This window comes from Panulirus ornatus, chromosome 6 (assembly GCF_036320965.1).
Source record: "Panulirus ornatus isolate Po-2019 chromosome 6, ASM3632096v1, whole genome shotgun sequence".
Taxonomy (NCBI): domain Eukaryota; kingdom Metazoa; phylum Arthropoda; class Malacostraca; order Decapoda; family Palinuridae; genus Panulirus; species Panulirus ornatus.
The window spans coordinates 1,636,138-1,656,680 of record NC_092229.1 but is presented as its reverse complement, the minus strand read 5'-3'; the positions used below and the strand labels follow the sequence as shown (position 1 = coordinate 1,656,680).

At 39.4% G+C, this 20,543-nt stretch overlaps 1 protein-coding gene across 2 annotated transcripts in view; it reads right to left on the bottom strand.

The window, feature by feature from the left end:
- Positions 1 to 20,543, bottom strand: part of LOC139748985 (uncharacterized) — a 261,271-nt gene that overhangs the window by 8,221 nt on the left and 232,507 nt on the right. For both annotated transcript variants that reach the window (XM_071662339.1, XM_071662338.1), the window contains 3 exons: positions 13,463 to 13,589; positions 9,159 to 9,207; positions 3,886 to 4,065 (listed from right to left, as the gene is read on the bottom strand). In XM_071662339.1, the coding sequence (XP_071518440.1) occupies positions 3,886 to 4,065; positions 9,159 to 9,207; positions 13,463 to 13,589 (356 nt within the window). The remainder of the gene's footprint in view (positions 1 to 3,885; positions 4,066 to 9,158; positions 9,208 to 13,462; positions 13,590 to 20,543) is intronic.

Genomic DNA, 20,543 nt, shown 5'->3' with positions numbered 1-20,543 from the left:
CCTAACCACCCCATCCATAAACAAATTAAACAACCATGGAGACATCACACACCCCTGCCGCAAACCTACATTCACTGAGAACCAATCACTTTCCTCTCTTCCTACACGTACACATGCCTTACATCCTCGATAAAAACTTTTCACTGCTTCTAACAACTTGCCTCCCACACCATATATTCTTAATACCTTCCACAGAGCATCTCTATCAACTCTATCATATGCCTTCTCCAGATCCATAAATGCTACATACAAATCCATTTGCTTTTCTAAGTAGAGAATGTGGAAAAATAGTTGGCAGTATGAGAGTTCTGAAATAAATGTAAAAGTGTAACAAGGTTGCTTGATACTACAAATGCTATTCAATGTTTTTAAGGATGGAGCATATGTAAGACGAAAGTAAGGTGGGGTGACTGAGATGTAACAATTAAACATGAAGATATGTAATAATCATGGAGAAACAAAATGAAAGCTGCTAAAGTTGTTGCATACAGACAATGCTGTGTTACTGGCTGGATCAAAAGGAAAAGCTGGATAGAATGGTGGCCTATTTTAATGAGGTTTGTAAGAACAGCAGGATACTGAAAGTGAATGCAAATAAATGGAGGAAGCTGACTTTTGAAAGGGGTGGGAGAACACACTGTATTATCAATTTAGATGGTGAAGGACTGGAATTTTAGCATGAGTTTAGATATGTAGGAGTACAGTTCAGTAAGGATACTATAGAAATATAATTGAAAACTGCAGCTGAAGTAGATTCATGCAAAGGAGAAAAAAAAATTGGAGGTGCAATGAAATCTCTAGTGAACTGGAAAAATTTAGGCTGATGTATACAAGAAAGCTGCATGGTGATTATCTGTCCCAGCTCTGATGTATAGATGTGAAACCTATATTTAAATAGGTCAGGATAGTTACAAACAAAAGCAGCAGGGAAGAGTAGACTGTGGAGTATAACTGAAATTATAAGGACAGATATAATGAACAATGATGTAAGTAAGGTAAGTAGTGTGAAGAAGTCATCGGAAGGCACATGAATGAAAGTTGTTTAGTATGACATACCTAAGTAGGATGACTTAGTGATCAAGATGATATATAAGTAGAAGGAAAAAGGAAGAGAGTTAGATTGAAGAAAAGAGTTGGGGATATTTCAGACTAAGATGCTAAAGGAATAATTTGGATCAGATGTAGTGGGAACATTTTAAGTACAAAGATGATGCTAATGGAGACAGTGTTCTCACATAAGAAAACAACAGATGCAGTGGAAGAATTAAAGGTACGTTTCAGACAAAGATGTTAAAGGGGATATTTGGAATCAGATGCAATGGAAACATTTTGTAAAAAAGATGGTATGAATGAAGATATTGTTCTCACTTAAGGAAATTACTTAGTATGTACAATGAAACAGTAAGAAGCACTGTTAGAAGGATGGAAGTCCATATTTTGCTTCAACAGGCTGGGCATGGGCTAAGGATGCATATATCTGATCTATCCAGTGGAATTGGTAAGGAACTTCATGATGATAGCAAAATAGATAAAAAGACATTTTATCCAACTTTATCACTTTATTCACTTACTGAGTGAAGCTGCTTCCACAAATTGGTCAAGGAGTTACAAGGCTCTTAATAATTTCCAAAGGTCAACAGTTACGTTCTAATATATCAACAGTAAAGCTGTTTACAGTTAAATATACATATAATAAAGTGGAAAAATAATCTTTTTAGATAATTTAGTTCCTTCAATGGTTGCCTTTGACAAACTATTGTCTGAAACAAAAGTTATTCTTTACAATTTCTTTTACATATGTCATTGACTTTCCTAGCTCAGCCAGGTAGCATGAGGAACATGAGAACAGTGACCTCATTTGCACACATAAAGTCATCCACAACCAAGTCTCACAGAGTATTCCATAGTTTATATTGACTGCTTCATATGTTTCGGTTCAGCCAACAGACAGTATGTCCTCCCTTCTCCACCATATACCATATCACTCAAATTCATTCCATCCAATGCATGCCTCTTTTCCTCCTGAATGCACAGGCCCTGGTATCCTAAAACTTCCTCTACTTCATCCTTTCATCTCTTTCTTAGTTACAACTTTCTACTTGTACCCTCCATTTCTGATACATGATCTTTGGAGTTGGATTTTTTTGGCTCATCCTTTCCATATACCAGAGCCATTTCAGAAAACCTTCTCAGACATTTTCATTCCTTACATCATCAACCTATTTCACATCAAATGATCCTCAGGCATTTCATTTCCAACACATCCACTCTCTTGCTTTCTTTTGCATTCATGGTCCAAGGCTCACAACTATAGAGTAATGACAGGACTACCATACCTTCAAACATACCCATCCTTTCCCTTACAAGTGCTAGCCTCTTCTTAAACATGCTCGCTCATGCAACTTAGCCCCTTCTTCACCCTAAGACTCACTTTAGCACCATGGGTCCATCTAATGCCTGTCCACTCCTAAGTACCTAGAGAATTCCACCTCCCCCAGGTCCTCCCCATTTAAATATACACCCAAACGATTGTGTCTCATCCCCTGCTGCACCTTATTGCCTTACTTTTGTTTACATACATTCTTACCTGTCTCCTTTCACACACTCTTCCAAACTTTGATATAAGCTTCCGGAGTTTTTCTCCTGAGTCTGCTGCCATCTGCATATAGCAACTGAATCAACTTCCATGGTCCCACCTTATTCCCAGCAAGTTATAGAACTGCCCCTTGCTCCAAGATTCTTGTATCTATTTCCCTTACCATCCCATCTATTAACAGATTAAACAGCCATGGTTAAATCATAAATCACTGAAGCAGACCCACCTTCAGTGGAAACCATTCACCCTCCTCCCTTCACACATGTCTTAGTCTCCCTAAGAACTCCTTAGTGCATCATGAAACTCACCACATATACTTTTTAGACCTTCCACAAGGCAACGTTGTTAATTCTATCTCACGTTTCCTCCACACAAATAAATGCCAAATGTAATTCACTCCCTTTCTCTAAGTATTTCTCAAACACTTTCTTCAGTGCAAGCAACTGGTTCTACATACACTCAAGCTCTCCTGCAGCCACTGTGCTCTGCCAATCAGATACTCTGTGCATGTCGCCACCCTCTCAATCACCAACCTCCCAGATGCCGACCATGCATACTCAACAGAATTATACCTCTGTAATTTGGATATCAATTTCTGTTCTCTTAGCCTTTATAGAAGGGTATTATACATGCATTCCATCAGAGCTCAGAAACCTTACCTTAGACCATATAAGTGTTGAACAACCTAACTAACTAAGCACTTGCACTATTACCCCCTTTCTTGAGAAACTCAACTATCATTTTGTCACACTTCATCTTACACAAGGTTTTCACAGCTTCCTCTCTTTTCATGATATCACTCACCAGGACTTTTCTCACTGTGCATGCCACCAGTACAAAACACATCATGGCTAACTCCCAGTCATCTACAATATTAAGCAGTCCATCAAAATATTTACACCATTTCTTTTTCACACCTTTCCCTACTACCACTTCTCCATTCACTCTCTTCACTGCCAGTCTATTTGTTCTCTGGTTATCCACCTTTCAAAATATTCTCTAACACTCTCTGAAGTTTACTAAAACTTTCTCATCTCAATGCTAATTTGCCATTTTTGTAACTTTTTCAACCTGCTGTTTTATCTTGTAATCCTCCCAGTTACTTTCACTCCTTTCCTAAAGATATTATGCATATAGCTCCCTTTCCTTTCTTGCGAGCAGTCCTCATTCCACCCACCAATCACTATCTATTCTCATTCTTATCCAATCTTCCGCATGCCACACAAATCACTTGCCATTGAAGCATTGCTCCAAAGTAACTTACAATGCATTATTCTTTTTTTACAAACCTTGGTTTTTTGACAAGAAGGCCACAGATGAAGTCTTTTGCATGATCTGATACGTCAGCAAATAATTCTTCAGGAAAATCGAACTCTGCCTGTGTGATATTAACAAATGTTTCCTGGTCGGTGTCTCCTCCAAATGGAGTACAGCCAGTCAAGAACACATAGGTGAGAACTCCAATAGCCCTGTAAAAATCATTAGTTACATTCTATTTAAGGTTACCCTTGGAGATATCATAAATATCATAGAAAATACAGTATTATGATAATCACTGTCATGGATAAAACAGACTACACTGTGGATCATAATAATCCTGAGAATTATTCACAACAAGCAGAACTTACATTATCACATAGCTTGGTAAAAAAACTGGGTTGTGCTTTTTGTGTGTATGTGTGTGTATGTGTGTGTGTGTGTGTATGTATATATATATGTATATTATCCCTGGGGATAGGGGTGAAAGAATACTTCCCACGTATTCCTCGCGTGTCGTAGAAAGCGACTAGAGGGGACGGGAGCGGGGGGCCGGAAATCCTCCCCTCCTTGTATTAACTTTCTAAAATGGGAAACAGAAGAAGGAGTCACGCGGGGAGTGATCATCCTCCTCGAAGGCTCAGAGTGGGGTGCCTAAATGTGTGTGGATGTAACCAAGATGTGAAAAAAGGAGAGATAGGTAGTATGTTTGAGGAAAGGAACCTGGATGTTTTGGCTCTGAGTGAAACGAAGCTCAAGGGTAAAGGGGAAGAGTGGTTTGGAAATGTCTGGGGAGTGAAGTCAGGGGTTAGTGAGAGGACAAGAGCAAGGGAAGGAGTAGCAATACTCCTGAAGCAGGAGTTGTGGGAGTATGTGATAGAATGTAAGAAAGTAAATTCTCGATTAATATGGGTAAAATTGAAAGTTGATGGAGAGAGGTGGGTGATTATTGGTGCATATGCACCTGGGCATGAGAAGAAAGATCATGAGAGGCAAGTGTTTTGGGAGCAGCTGAATGAGTGTGTTAGCGGTTTTGATGCACGAGACCGGGTTATAGTGATGGGTGATTTGAATGCAAAGGTGAGTAATGTGGCAGTTGAGGGAATAATTGGTATGCATGGGGTGTTCAGTGTTGTAAATGGAAATGGTGAAGAGCTTGTAGATTTATGTGCTGAAAAAGGACTGATGATTGGGAATACCTGGTTTAAAAAGCGAGATATACATAAGTATACTTATGTAAGCAGGAGAGATGGCCAGAGAGCGGTATTGGATTACGTGTTAATTGACAGGCGTGCGAAAGAGAGACTTTTGGATGTTAATGTGCTGAGAGGTGCAACTGGAGGGATGTCTGATCATTATCTTGTGGAGGCTAAGGTGAAGATTAGTATGGGTTTTCAGAAAAGAGGAGTGAATGTTGGGGTGAAGAAGGTGGTGAGAGTAAGTGAGCTTGGGAAGGAGACCTGTGTGGGGAAGTACCAGGAGAGACTGTGTACAGAATGGAAAAAGGTGAGAACAATGGAAGTAAGGGGAGTGGGGGAGGAATGGGATGTATTTAGGGAATCAGTGATGGATTGCGCAAAAGATGCTTGTGGCATGAGAAGAGTGGGAGGTGGGCTGTTTAGAAAGGGTAGTGAGTGGTGGGATGAAGAAGTAAGAGTATTAGTGAAAGAGAAGAGAGAGGCATTTGGACGATTTTTGCAGGGAAAAAATGCAATTGAGTGGGAGAAGTATAAAAGAAAGAGACAGAAGGTCAAGAGAAAGGTGCAAGAGGTGAAAAAAAGGGCAAATGAGAGTTGGGGTGAGAGACTATCAGTAAATTTTAGGGAGAATAAAAAGATGTTCTGGAAGGAGGTAAATAGGGTGCGTAAGACAAGGGAGCAAATGGGAACTTCAGTGAAGGGCGTAAATGGGGAGGTGATAACAAGTAGTGGTGATGTGAGAAGGAGATGGAATGAGTATTTTGAAGGTTTGTTGAATGTGTCTGATGACAGAGTGGCAGATATAGGGTGTTTGGGTCGAGGTGGTGTGCAAAGTGAGAGGGTTAGGGAAAATGATTTGGTAAACAGAGAAGAGGTAGTAAAAGCTTTGCGGAAGATGAAAGCCGGCAAGGCAGCAGGTTTGGATGGTATTGCAGTGGAATTTATTAAAAAAGGGGGTGACTGTATTGTTGACTGGTTGGTAAGGTTATTTAATGTATGTATGACTCATGGTGAGGTGCCTGAGGATTGGCGGAATGCGTGCATAGTGCCATTGTACAAAGGCAAAGGGGATAAGAGTGAGTGCTCAAATTACAGAGGTATAAGTTTGTTGAGTATTCCTGGTAAACTATATGGGAGGGTATTGATTGAGAGGGTGAAGGCATGTACAGAGCATCAGATTGGGGAAGAGCAGTGCGGTTTCAGAAGTGGTAGAGGATGTGTGGATCAGGTGTTTGCTTTGAAGAATGTATGTGAGAAATACTTAGAAAAGCAAATGGATTTGTATGTAGCATTTATGGATCTGGAGAAGGCATATGATAGAGTTGATAGAGATGCTCTGTGGAAGGTATTAAGAATATATGGTGTGGGAGGCAAGTTGTTAGAAGCAGTGAAAAGTTTTTATCGAGGATGTAAGGCATGTGTACGTGTAGGAAGAGAGGAAAGTGATTGGTTCTCAGTGAATGTAGGTTTGCGGCAGGGGTGTGTGATGTCTCCATGGTTGTTTAATTTGTTTATGGATGGGGTTGTTAGGGAGGTAAATGCAAGAGTCCTGGAAAGAGGGGCAAGTATGAAGTCTGTTGGGGATGAGAGAGCTTGGGAAGTGAGTCAGTTGTTGTTCGCTGATGATACAGCGCTGGTGGCTGATTCATGTGAGAAACTGCAGAAGCTGGTGACTGAGTTTGGTAAAGTGTGTGGAAGAAGAAAGTTAAGAGTAAATGTGAATAAGAGCAAGGTTATTAGGTACAGTAGGGTTGAGGGTCAAGTCAATTGGGAGGTGAGTTTGAATGGAGAAAAACTGGAGGAAGTGAAGTGTTTTAGATATCTGGGAGTGGATCTGTCAGCGGATGGAACCATGGAAGCGGAAGTGGATCATAGGGTGGGGGAGGGGGCGAAAATTTTGGGAGCCTTGAAAAATGTGTGGAAGTCGAGAACATTATCTCGGAAAGCAAAAATGGGTATGTTTGAAGGAATAGTGGTTCCAACAATGTTGTATGGTTGCGAGGCGTGGGCTATGGATAGAGTTGTGCGCAGGAGGATGGATGTGCTGGAAATGAGATGTTTGAGGACAATGTGTGGTGTGAGGTGGTTTGATCGAGTAAGTAACGTAAGGGTAAGAGAGATGTGTGGAAATAAAAAGAGCGTGGTTGAGAGAGCAGAAGAGGGTGTTTTGAAATGGTTTGGGCACATGGAGAGAATGAGTGAGGAAAGATTGACCAAGAGGATATATGTGTCGGAGGTGGAGGGAACGAGGAGAAGAGGGAGACCAAATTGGAGGTGGAAAGATGGAGTGAAAAAGATTTTGTGTGATCGGGGCCTGAACATGCAGGAGGGTGAAAGGAGGGCAAGGAATAGAGTGAATTGGAGCGATGTGGTATACAGGGGTTGACGTGCTGTCAGTGGATTGAATCAAGGCATGTGAAGCGTCTGGGGTAAACCATGGAAAGCTGTGTAGGTATGTATATTTGCGTGTGTGGACGTGTGTATGTACGTGTGTATGGGGGTTGGGCCATTTCTTTCGTCTGTTTCCTCGCGCTACCTCGCAAACGCGGGAGACAGCGACAAAGTATAAAAAAAAAAAAAATGTCATGGAGGATATCATATATTGTAAAAAAGATTTATGATGCTTAATGTATGACTGTTTGTTTCTGGTCTTATTAGATAACACAATGTCTAGAAAAGTACTTGTGAAGAGTAAGCAAATACAAAAACAAGAGTAAACATTTGGCAATTAAAGTGATAATCTTATTAAGCTGCCATCATCACCAACTCCTGTGCTTCTTCCTTTGTTATTTTTGTCTCTCCCAGGATGAAGCTTATAACAAATAAACTCCATTACAGCAAAAGTTAGAAGTGTTATCTGGGCCTACACACAAGCCAGAATGAATTACAGTAAAGCAGAACTTTGTAGGAGAAGGAAGCTCATATCAAGGAAATGATGAGGAAAAGAGGGGACTCACTGTATAGTATTAAAGCAGGCCTATACACCAGCCAGAATGAATTACAGTAAAGCAGGACTTTGTAGGAGAAGGAAGCTCATATCAAGGAAATGATGAGGAAAAGAAGGGACTCACTGTATAGTATCAAAGCAGAATCCACTATATCCAAGCACACTCACGGTATCCATATGGAATCTGTTGTATATGAACAGAATTCTTTGTATTTAGGAAGAGAACTGACATGTTATCCTTAACTCTGTTTTAGTCTCACGGCACATGAACCTTGGAACCCTAATTATTTCATCTGTGCAACTTTTGTCGAAGTGGAAATGATTCACTGAGCTGTGCATGTCAGTGAACCCTGTTCATCTCAATAGCTCTATTGCTTAGAAGACTTTACCACATAGAGTGAGGTTAGGTTTAAAGAAACCTGTCAAGGAATGGCAAATCTAGCAAGGGAATGAATCACAGAGAAGATCCTCGGTGAAGCTGTGACCATCAGTAATAGAATGGTTATGCATATCATCAATTTGTAGGGCAAGGCATACATCAAAGGGACAGTTGTTTTTCATACTACTCCATCCCTTAGCCTTTTTCTTGAGGCAAAAGCTTAGACCCTTCCTGAACCCCCTAATCACACAAAGACTTAGAAGAGTAAGAAATGTGAAAAAGGTGACAAAGGGGGACAAGGAAATACAAATAAAGACATAATGAGAGGGTAAGTCAACTTCCAAATGAAAGTTAATTGTTTCCATTGTAAACAATTCCTCTCTTAATAAATGTTCTTTTGGTAAAGTGATGAAGGCAATATTACAGACAATGACTTTAAGATCACATCCATAACTTGCATTCATATTTCCTTACTAATCCACTTGTAATTCCTACACTTCAGTCTAGATTTTCTCTGATATCTCTAGAGAGTATTCATAAACAGTATATGAACAAGCCTTCTGAGGGAAACAAAAAACTTCACAGTCAACCACCTGACCCAAGTCTCTGGTGTTGCATAGAGTTTTTTTTTCAACCACTGACAATTTGCAGAAGCTTATCTGAGGAGTACTGAATTTCTTATTCAAAAGAAAAAAGTAAAGAAAGAAGAAAAGTTTACTAAGCCAGTGAGTCTCTTTTGGCGGGCTGCAACTATTTTTTTCATAGCATACTAGCACTTACCACATATCAGTTGAAAGGCTGACTGGCTCAAAGTTAATCACCTCAGGAGCTGGAAAACATGAAGTAAAGTTAAGACATACAATATGAAATTCAGAAATTCATGAAAATACCACCAAAAGCAAGAAAATGAAACACCAAATTATCACATGACCTATAAAAAGCAATCTATAAATAAAACAGGAAGTACATTGAAAGGTCTCAGTCACCCGTCAGTACTTCTATAGGTGAAGTGTTCTCCACTATTGTTTAGATCTTGGCATATTTTATGATCACTGCAAGTGAGTCTTTTACATCTGAGTGTGTGGAGATAGCCAAGTTCAATATATTGTTGGGAAAGATGCAATATGTGCCATCTTACTCCAAATAAAAGAAAAGGATACATTATACAAACACAGAGATAAATAAACAGATGCAAAGACAAGATATATTTTGACATTAGCAAAGAATAAGGCATTATTATTTGTGCTTTATAATAATATACATATCTGCCATGTTTGCTCTCCCTTGGTGCACACCCCAACTTCCAACACACAAAAGCCTAACTGTGCTCCAGTAAATGTTTTTCCTAATCTATTCTAAGAAGGATAAATCAAAGTATTCACTGGTACTAGTGAACAACATTACGCTAATCATTTTCTGGGAATGTTTCCAACTGCAAAATCACTTTAAACCTCTCTATGTTACTTTAAGAAAGCAAAATTACTTATAAGAGATTTTGTGAACTATTCAGAACTATTTTCCACATATGACAGTGACATAAATCTATAGCTTAATTTCATACAACAAATTCATTTATATTTTGTGGATCAGGTGTTTGCTTTGAAGAATGTATGTGAGAAATACTTAGAAAAGCAAATGGATTTGTATGTAGCATTTATGGATCTGGAGAAGGCATACGATAGAGTTGATAGAGATGCTCTGTGGAAGGTATTAAGAATATATGGTGTGGGAGGCAAGTTGTTAGAAGCAGTGAAAAGTTTTTATCGAGGATGTAAGGCATGTGTACGTGTAAGAAGAGAGGAAAGTGATTGGTTCTCAGTGAATGTAGGTTTGCGGCAGGGGTGTGTGATGTCTCCATGGTTGTTTAATTTGTTTATGGATGGGGTTGTTAGGGAGGTGAATGCAAGAGTTTTGGAAAGAGGGGCAAGTATGAAGTCTGTTGGGGATGAGAGAGCTTGGGAAGTGAGTCAGTTGTTGTTCGCTGATGATACAGCGCTGGTGGCTGATTCATGTGAGAAACTGCAGAAGCTGGTGACTGAGTTTGGTAAAGTGTGTGAAAGAAGAAAGTTAAGAGTAAATGTGAATAAGAGCAAGGTTATTAGGTACAGTAGGGTTGAGGGTCAATTCAATTGGGAGGTGAGTTTGAATGGAGAAAAACTGGAGGAAGTGAAGTGTTTTAGATATCTGGGAGTGGATCTGGCAGCGGATGGAACCATGGAAGCGGAAGTGGATCATAGGGTGGGGGAGGGGGCAAAAATTCTGGGAGCCTTGAAGAATGTATGGAAGTCGAGAACATTATCTCGGAAAGCAAAAATGGGTATGTTTGAAGGAATAGTGGTTCCAACAATGTTGTATGGTTGCGAGGCGTGGACTATGGATAGAGTTGTGCACAGGAGGATGGATGTGCTGGAAATGAGATGTTTGAGGACAATGTGTGGTGTGAGGTGGTTTGATCGAGTAAGTAACGTAAGGGTAAGAGAGATGTGTGGAAATAAAAAGAGCGTGGTTGAGAGAGCAGAAGAGGGTGTTTTGAAATGGTTTGGTCACATGGAGAGAATGAGTGAGGAAAGATTGACCAAGAGGATATATGTGTCGGAGGTGGAGGGAACGAGGAGAAGAGGGAGACCAAATTGGAGGTGGAAAGATGGAGTGAAAAAGATTTTGTGTGATCGGGGCCTGAACATGCAGGAGGGTGAAAGGAGGGCAAAGAATAGAGTGAATTGGAGCGATGTGGTATACTGGGGTTGACGTGCTGTCAGTGGATTGAATCAAGGCATGTGTATGGGGGTGGGTTAGGCCATTTCTTTTGTCTGTTTCCTTGCGCTACCTCGCAAACGCGGGAGACAGCGACAAAGCAAAGAAAAAAAAAAAAAATTTTGTGCATTATGGATCTAAAACATCGAATTCATTAGTAACAGCAGAAGAAATTAAAAAAAAATTCTGAAAAGATGTACTGTTAGGGAAAGTAAGGATTGCAATTACACCATAGAATTGGTAAAACCCTGAATCGAAAATTTTAAGTATCCTAGCTGAGACTTTACTTGCTGAAAACAACTATATGAAGTCTTTAAAGACATTTCTAAAAGGAAAAATGTATGAAAAAGTGTAGAGGTCAGGTAAATATATAGATACAGAACATATTGTTAAAGCCTGTCACTCATGCCAGCTTATACTAATCACAAATCCATCTGAATCACTCGAAACCTACAAACTTAATTCATCACCCATGGCAACATGTGGGAAATAATTTGTGCAGTTTGATGATCTAAAATTTCTATGATACTGTTCAAAGAAATGGCACTAAGGGAATTTCTGTGTCAGATGACTGGTTTACTACTCATGGTATAACAGAAACTTTAGTAAATGAAAATGGAAGTCAATCTACATCAGAAGAATGTACATGTGTTACAGGGATTAAATAATCCAAATTTACATATGTAACAACAAACACCTCACACAATAATAGTGAAGTGGAACATCAGACTAGAACCATCCCAAAATCAATTCATATTTTCTGTACAAAGGGAAAGAACAAGAGCAGTGAAATTAATATCTGATCTATAATGGTACATATCAAAAGGAAGTGTGTAAATCCAAAAGAAGCTTGAGAACAAAACTACCAGTAATACATATGATGAGACAAAAAAAAGAAACAAGATATAGATAAAACAAGAAAGGAAAAGCACCATACACATGAAGAGGATCCTGCTCCAATCAGAACATTAAAAAGACAAGTAATGGGATGAATATCATAAAAGTAATACTATCGTGATTCTGATAGGGAGAATGAGAGTACAGACACCTGGAAATCTAGCAGCAAAAACAGAAAGATACAGCAGTAATTATTGACAAATGGCATAATGGTGACAAATGTAAGGCCTAGTTTTAAACAGGTAAGACCAAGGAAATTTCCAAGCTATCATATGATATGACTGTGAAGTAGGTGAAATAAGTAGTTATGGTTAACGTTCTTTATACAATGTGAGTTCTGTAATTGATCTGATTAACCCTAAAACAGAGGTATTTCCTCTCTGGGTCAACCCAATAAGCAATTAACAAAATCCTTGCAGAATATCTATATCATACATTATAGAAAAGATAATCTGAAAAGGCATGGAATTAATGAACACAATATCAACCTCTGAGTCATTTTAACTCAAAAAGTATGGTACAGTATAAGCATCATTGATTGAGCATGATAATCAAAAGAGTTTTACTATAGCCCATAGGTTGACAACAGTGTACAACTCATCACATAGAACAGTAATGTTCTTCCTTTTGGTTAGGCAAGAGAGCCTTTAACAAACAATATACGACATCAACAATTCTCTGTCGTAAATGAAAAAACAAAAATTAATTGAGAGAAAGAGAGAAAAAAAACAGAAACAGTTATATAGTGCAACACAAGTCAGACCGGACATGACAAAGACAAACTAGAGTGAGAATAGTGCACTGTAACTGGCTAAAGAGGTATCATGACCTGTGCTCTAATTGGCTCAGAGACACAACTATGTTATGCTGTGATCACTTTAAGCTCCTTTGCCCTCAATGCTATGCTGTGATCACTTTCAGCTCCTCTGCCACCTCTCATATATTTTCATATTCTTGTTTCTCTAAAGATGTTCAGGATTTGAGTAAAAGTAATACTTCATCAAATAGTGAAATTCACACAATCCATATAACTTATGTTCTTAAATTTTCTCTAAGTGATCAAGTGAAGCATGATGCAAAATGTACAACTAAGTGCTACTTGATTGTTTGTACTACTGTGATAACCAAATTCCCAATGAGACTGCTAATCTTTCTCATTACTTTCCATATCTCATTTTCCTACTACTGTATACCACATTTATTTCTAGCAACAAGTGGTTCCAGCAGTCTGCATCAGTTTGCTTGAGGTTTTTTCTTGCACACATCCTGCAAGAGTCATATCCCCACACAGACAAAGGACACAATAACATGTAATTTCATGGAAATTTGTAAAGGATGATAGAAACTACACAATGTTTAACTACATCAACTTTAATCTGCATGCACAACTATCATAATCAAATTCCCAATGACTGAAATATGCAACTACATACCAACATAGTCTGGTGTGCCTTTGATCTGTGTGATTTCAGTTCCTTGAGTAATGACACGTGATAAGCCAAAGTCCACCAGTTTAACACCAACATCAGGAGAGTCACCCATCATGACTAAGTTCTGAGGCTGTGGAAGATATAAAATTTAATCTACCATTTAGAATTGTGCACATTGATTTGCAATCTAGATCTGGATATCAAAATAACAGGTAAGATGAAGGGAAAAATTACAAACCCAGACTCTTATTACTTCTTGGGAAGCATGCCTTATATGGCCCATCCCTAGGAAAGGATACCAACTATTACTCATTGTTCTGACTTCTGTCTTCTTCCATGTCTTGGAAACCACCTTTCACTCTCACTTTCCAAAGCACTTAGAATCCTACTCTCTTCTTTCTGATCACCAATATGGTTTTCATAGTCCAATGTTTACTGGTGTTCTTCTCTCCTTTCTCTTTTGTCATCCACTCTCAGGGATTCTGGTAAAGCAGTGTTTTTGTCTTTGATGTTTCTAAGGCATATGACAGGGTGTGACACATCTTTGCTTTAAAAATTCCATTCCTTAGGTTCTATAGCATCTTTCTGTTCCTTAACGCATAGTTTCCTCTCTGGCCATTCATTTTACTAATCAGTGATAGAAAAAATTCTCCCTCTTACCCTATCAATGTGGTGGTCCTGAGGGTTCTCTCCTATTGCCTACTCTCTCTCTTCTCTTTATAAATGATCTCTCTTCTCATAATAATTCTGTTCATTACTATGCTAGCTTAACTCCATTTCAACTCACTTTTCCCCCCTCTCATTCAAAAACTCATTCTTTCTCTCATACTGAACATATTTTTTCTATCAATCTGGGCCTATGAAGCATCTCAAAATGGAAAGAAAGTAACCTCCTCGAAGGCTCAGATTGGGGTGTCTAAATGTGTGTGGATGTAACCAAGATGAGAAAAAAGGACAGACAGGTAGTATGTTTGAGGAAAGGAACCTGGATGTTTTGGCTCTGAGTGAAATGAAGCTCAAGGGTAAAGGGGAAGAGTGGTTTGGGAATGTCTTGGGAGTTAAGTCAGGGGTTGGTGAGAGGACAAGAGCAAGGGAAGGAGTAGCACTACTCCTGAAACAGGAGTGGTGGAAGTATGTGATAGAGTGTAAGAAAGTAAACTCTAGATTGATATGGGTAAAACTGAAAGCTGACGGAGAGAGATGGGTGATTATTGGTGCATATGCACCTGGGGATGAGAAGAAAGATCATGAGAGGCAAGTGTTTTGGGAGCAGCTGAATGAACATGTTAGTAGTTTTGATGCATGAGACCAGGTTATAGTGATGGGTGATTTGAATGCAAAGGTGAGTAATGCGGCAGTTGAGGGAATAACTGGTATACATGGGGTGTTCAGAGTTGTAAATGGAAATGGTGAAGAGCTTGTAGATTTATGTGATGAAAAAGGACTGGTGATTGGGAAATACCTGGTTTAAAAAGAGAGATATACATAAATATACATATGTAAGTAGGAGAGATGGCCAGACAGCGTTATTGGATTACGTGTTAATTGATAGGCGTGCGAAAGAGAGACTATTGGATGTTAATGTGCTGAGAGGTGCAACTGGAGGGAGGTCTGATCATTATCTTGTGGAGGCGAAGGTGAAGATTTGTAGAGGGTTTCAGAAAAGAAGAGAGAATGTTGGGGTGAAGAGAGTGGTGAAAGTGAGCGAGCTTGGGAAGGAGACTTGTGTGAGGAAGTACCAGGAGAGACTGAGTACAGAATGGAAAAAGGTGAGAACAAAGGAGGTAAGGGGAGTGGGGGAGGAATGGGATGTATTTAGGGAATCAGTGATGGCTTGCGCAAAAGATGCTTGTGGCATGAGAAGCGTGGGAGGTGGGCAGATTAGAAATGGTAGTGAATGGTGGGATGAAGAGTAAGATTATTAGTGAAAGAGAAGAGAGAGGCATTTGGACGATTTTTGCAGGGTAATAATGCAAATGAGTGGGAGATGTATAAAAGAAAGAGACAGGAGGTCAAGAGAAAGGTGCAAGAGGTGAAAAAGAGGGCAAATGAGAGTTGGGGTGAGAGAGAATCATTAAATTTTAGGGAGAATAAAAAGATGTTTTGGAAGGAGGTAAATAAAGTGCGTAAGACAAGGGAACAAATGGAAACCTCAGTGAAGGGGGCTAATGGGGAGGTGATAACAAGTAGTGGTGATGTGAGGAGATGGAGTGAGTATTTTGAAGGTTTGTTGAATGTGTTTGATGATGGAGTGGCAGGTATAGGGTGTTTTGGTCAAGGTGGTGTGCAAAGTGAGAGGGTTAGGGAAAATGATTTGGTTAACAGAGAAGAGGTAGTAAAAGCTTTGCGGAAGATGAAAGCCGGCAAGGCAGCGGGGTTGGATGGTATTGCTGTGGAATTTATTAAAAAACGGGGTGACTGTATTGTTGAGTGGTTGATAAGGTTATTTAATGTATGTATGACTCATGGTGAGGTGCCTGAGGATTGGCCGAATGCTTGCATAGTGCCATTGTACAAAGGCAAAGGGGACAAAGGTGAGTGCTCAAATTACAGAGGTATAAGTTTGTTGAGTATTCCTGGTATATTATATGGGAGGGTATTGATTGAGAGGGTGAAGGCATGTACAGAGCATCAGATTGGGGAAGAGCAGTGTGGTTTCAGAAGTGGTAGAGGATGTGTGGATCAGGTGTTTGCTTTGAAGAATGTATGTGAGAAATACTTAGAAAAGCAAATGGATTTGTATGTAGCATTTATGGATCTGGAAAAGGCATATGATAGAGTTGATAGAGATGCTCTGTGGAAGGTATTAAGAATATATGGTGTGGAAGGCAGGTTGTTAGAAGCAGTGAAAAGTTTTTATCGAGGATGTAAGGCATGTGTACGTGTAGGAAGAGAGGAAAGTGATTGGTTCTCAGTGAATGTAGGTTTGCGACAGGGGTGTGTGATGTCTCCATGGTTGTTTAATTTGTTTATGGATGGGGTTGTTAGGGAGGTGAATGCAAGAGTTTTGGAAAGAGGGGCAAGTATGAAGTCTGTTGTGGATGAGAGAGCTTGTGAAGTGAGTCAGTTGTTGTTCGCTGATGATACAGCGTTGGTGGCTGATTCATGTGAAAAACTGCAGAAGCTGGTGACTGAGTTTGGTAAAGTGTGTGAGAGAAGAAAGTTGAGAGTAAATGTGAATCAGAGCAAGGTTATTAGGTACAGTAGGGTTGAGGGTCAAGTCAAATGAGAGGTAAGTTTGGATGGAGAAAAGCTGGAGGAAGTGAAGTGTTTTAGATATCTGGGAGTGGATTTGGCAGCGGAAGTGAATCATAGGGTGGGGGAGGGTGCGAAAATTCTGGGAGCGTTGAAGAGTGTGTGGAAGTTGAGAACATTATCTCGGAAAGCAAAAATGGGTATGTTTGAAGGAATAGTGGTTCCAACAATGTTGTATGGTTGCGAGGCATGGGCTATAGATAGAGTTGTGCACAGGAGGGTGGATGTGCTGGAAATGAGATGTCTGAGGACAATATGTGGTGTGAGGTGGTTTGATCGAGTAAGTAATAATAGGGTAAGAGAGATGTGTGGTAATAAAAAGAGTGTGGCTGAGAGAGCAGAAGGGGGTGTTTTGAAATGGTTCGGTCACATGGAGAGAATGAGTGAGGAAAGATTGACCAAGAGGATATATGTGTCAGAGGTGGAGGGAACAAGGAGAAGTGGGAGACCAAATTGGAGGTGGAAAGATGGAGTGAAAAGGATTTTGAGTGATCGGGGCCTGAACATGCAGGAGGGTGAAAGGCGTGCAAGGAATAGAGTGAACTGGAACGATAAGGTATACCGGGGCCGACGTGCTGTCAGTGGATTGAACCAGGGCATGTGAAGCGTCTGGGGTAAACCATGGAAAGTTGTTTAGGGCCTGGATGTGGAAAGGGAGCTGTGGTTTCGGTGCTTTATTACATGATAGCTAGAGACTGAGTGTGAACAAATGGGGCCTTTGTTGTCTTTTCCTAGCACTACCTCGCACACATGAGGGGGGAGGGGGTTGTTATTACATGTGTGGCAGGGTGGCGATGGGAATGAATAAAGGCAAACAGTATGAATTATGTACACGTGCATATATGTATGTCTGTGAGTGTATATACATGGGTACGTTGAGATGTATAGGTATGTATATTTGTGTGTGTGGACATGTATGTATATTCATGTGTATGTGGGTGGGCTGGGCCATTCTTTCGTCTGTTTCCTTGCGCTACCTCGCTAACGCGGGAGACAGCGACAAAGCAAAATAAATAAATAAATAAATGAATAAATAAATAAATAAATCTAATAGTGCTAAAATCCAATTTCACCCACTATTTCTATCCCAGAGGCATTCATTTCCATTTTTTTATCTAATTTCAAAACATCATTATTCAACCTTGTAATAACATTATGCCGGGCAAAACAATATCCTCCACTATACCCTAGAAATCCCACATAATCAACATCACAAACTTTACTTCCCAAAAGTTTTAAATGTTATAAAATTCCCTTCTTCCTTTTGTCTTTCCCTATTCCTACAACCTTTCTATTTCCAAGAGTCAGGTTTACAAACACCTGCCCACCCCTGATTAATTTCTGCATTCTATTTCTTTCACTTTATTCCTTTCATGAGAAATGGTCTATGAGGCACATTTTGCTCATGTCAAGTTGGTCACCATAAAAAATAATATTAAGGATTTCAAATTGAAAGGAAATTCCAGGACTGCAGCAAAAATCCTTATGTAATACAAGATTTGGTACATAATACTACCAAAACATGATGTATTCACATGAAAGAATGTCAAAGAAGTGAGCTTGGTAAAAGTAGTGTTTGGGGTAATCATAAAAGACTTCACACCATGAAATAGATATTACATACTCTTTTACTGCATACATTGGTTGGATGGATAGAACAGTGCATTATTACTAGAACTTAAAACTGGTGCTGAACAGCAGGCTGGTCTAAATAACTTGCATGGTTTGTAAAACACTGGAAAAGATAAGCAAAAGGTAAATTGATGTCTACTTGCAAGGGAGAAACTACCTAACCAGTAGGCAACAGTTTCTGGGAAAGGAGGTCATGCATAATGAATCTTATAGACTTCCATGAAATGGTGAGCTCAATTTCAGATCAAAGAGAAGGATGCGTAGAGTGTGACTGTCTGGAACTTCCATACAACATATGATACTGAATCCATCAGAGTTTGATAAAAAGCTGGAGCTTCAGATAAGTGCATATCCATGATTTGGTTGAGGAGGGATGAACTTTCAAGGTTGGGGCAAATTATGAACTCACTAAGACAGTGATGCAAAGGTTAAAACAAGTGGTATTCAAAAACACAATGTATCTTAAGAGAACTTAGCAGATTTTGAGTTCCCTAAATGTTAAATTAGTTACTAAATCATTATTCATGAGTTACATATGGCCAAAAGTAGATTATGCTTCTCAAGTTTGGTCACTTAAAGAAGCACAAAGAACTCCTAGAGAAAGTCCAGAGGAGGGCAACAAAGAAGGTACCAGAAATAAGAGGGCTAAGTTACAGGGAAAGGCTGGAGGCTGTAAATCTATCCTCCTTGGAAGAGAGAAGAATGAGGGGTAACCTGATCACAACCTTTAAGTTCTTAAAAGAGATCAACAAAAAGGGCAGTGGACAATGCTATAAGAGATGCAGGGATAAAGGAACTAGAGGACATAGCATGATACTCAGAAAGAAACTTGTAAATAAGGATGTAAATAGGTATTTCATAATTTAAGAGTTTTGGATGACTGGAACATACCGACTGAGGACATGGTTAATGCAGAAAGCAGACAGTATACATAAATTCAAGATGGTGTATGATAGGAAAGAACGTTCAAGAGGTGGGGCCACTTGAAGGTAAATAATTACACAGACACACAGACACATACAATACCAAAAGTAGAACATGCTTCCCAAATTTGGTCACATCTCAAGAAGCACAAAGTGCTAATAAAGTAAGTCCAACGTATGACAACAAAGCTAGTACCAGATTAAGATAGCTGAGTTACAAGGAAAGGCTTGTGGCTTTAAATCTGCCAACTTCGGAAGAGAGAAAAGTGAGGGGTGACCTGATCAACCTGATCTCAACCTTTAGGTTTTTCAACAAATCGATGATGAAAACAGTGAACAGTTCATTAAGAGATGTAGGATGACATAAACCAGATGACAAAAATGAAATTATGATAAAAACTTGTTAAAATATGTACATAAGTGTCTTTTATAGTGTTGGATGAATAGATGAGAATGATTGAGGACATGGTCAATGCAGAAGCCATACATAAATCTAGTAAACTGTATAACAAAGGAATGTTCAAGAGATGGGGCCTCTGGGGTGTAAAATTCCCTCATCATACAGTACAGACAAATAAGTAATTGCACACACACACACACACACACACACACACACACACACACACACAAATACACAAACATTTACATGAGAGAAGGACTTGTAAGTCAACATCATCCCTGACCCAATGTCAGAATCCTATATCAGGAGAATATTCAAGGAGACAAACTGTCTACTGGCAAGTATCAAAATAGTTTTCAAATATATGGATAAAGAAATATCTGGCAACTTATTCATATCTTATATAAAGTTAAAGCTAGAAAATGCTTCTCAGGTTTGGTCACCATACCTAAAGAAGCACAAAGAGCTCACAGGTCCAGAGGAGGGCAACAAAGATGGTACCAGAATTAAGAGAAGTAAGTTATATGAAAAGGCTGGTGGAGGCCTTAAATTTACTCATGGTAAAAGAGAGAAGGGTGAGGGGTAACGTTTCTACCTAATGCTCTTGCCTATGTAACCTACCTATTACTTATATCTACTGCTACTACAATTTTGCCAAAATTCAAGGCTAGTGCTCAATGGTGAGCCCACCACAGGAAAATCTAGAGTTATGAAGAATGAACTGAGTTGAGTGTTATCAAGTGTTATGTAAGACAAGGAGAGATTGTATGGTTGTGGAGGGAATGCCACAAGACAGCCACCTGGGTCAGAGGAGTGCAACTTGATAACCACAGGCAAATATCAAATCGATAACTACACTAAAGGATCGATCACT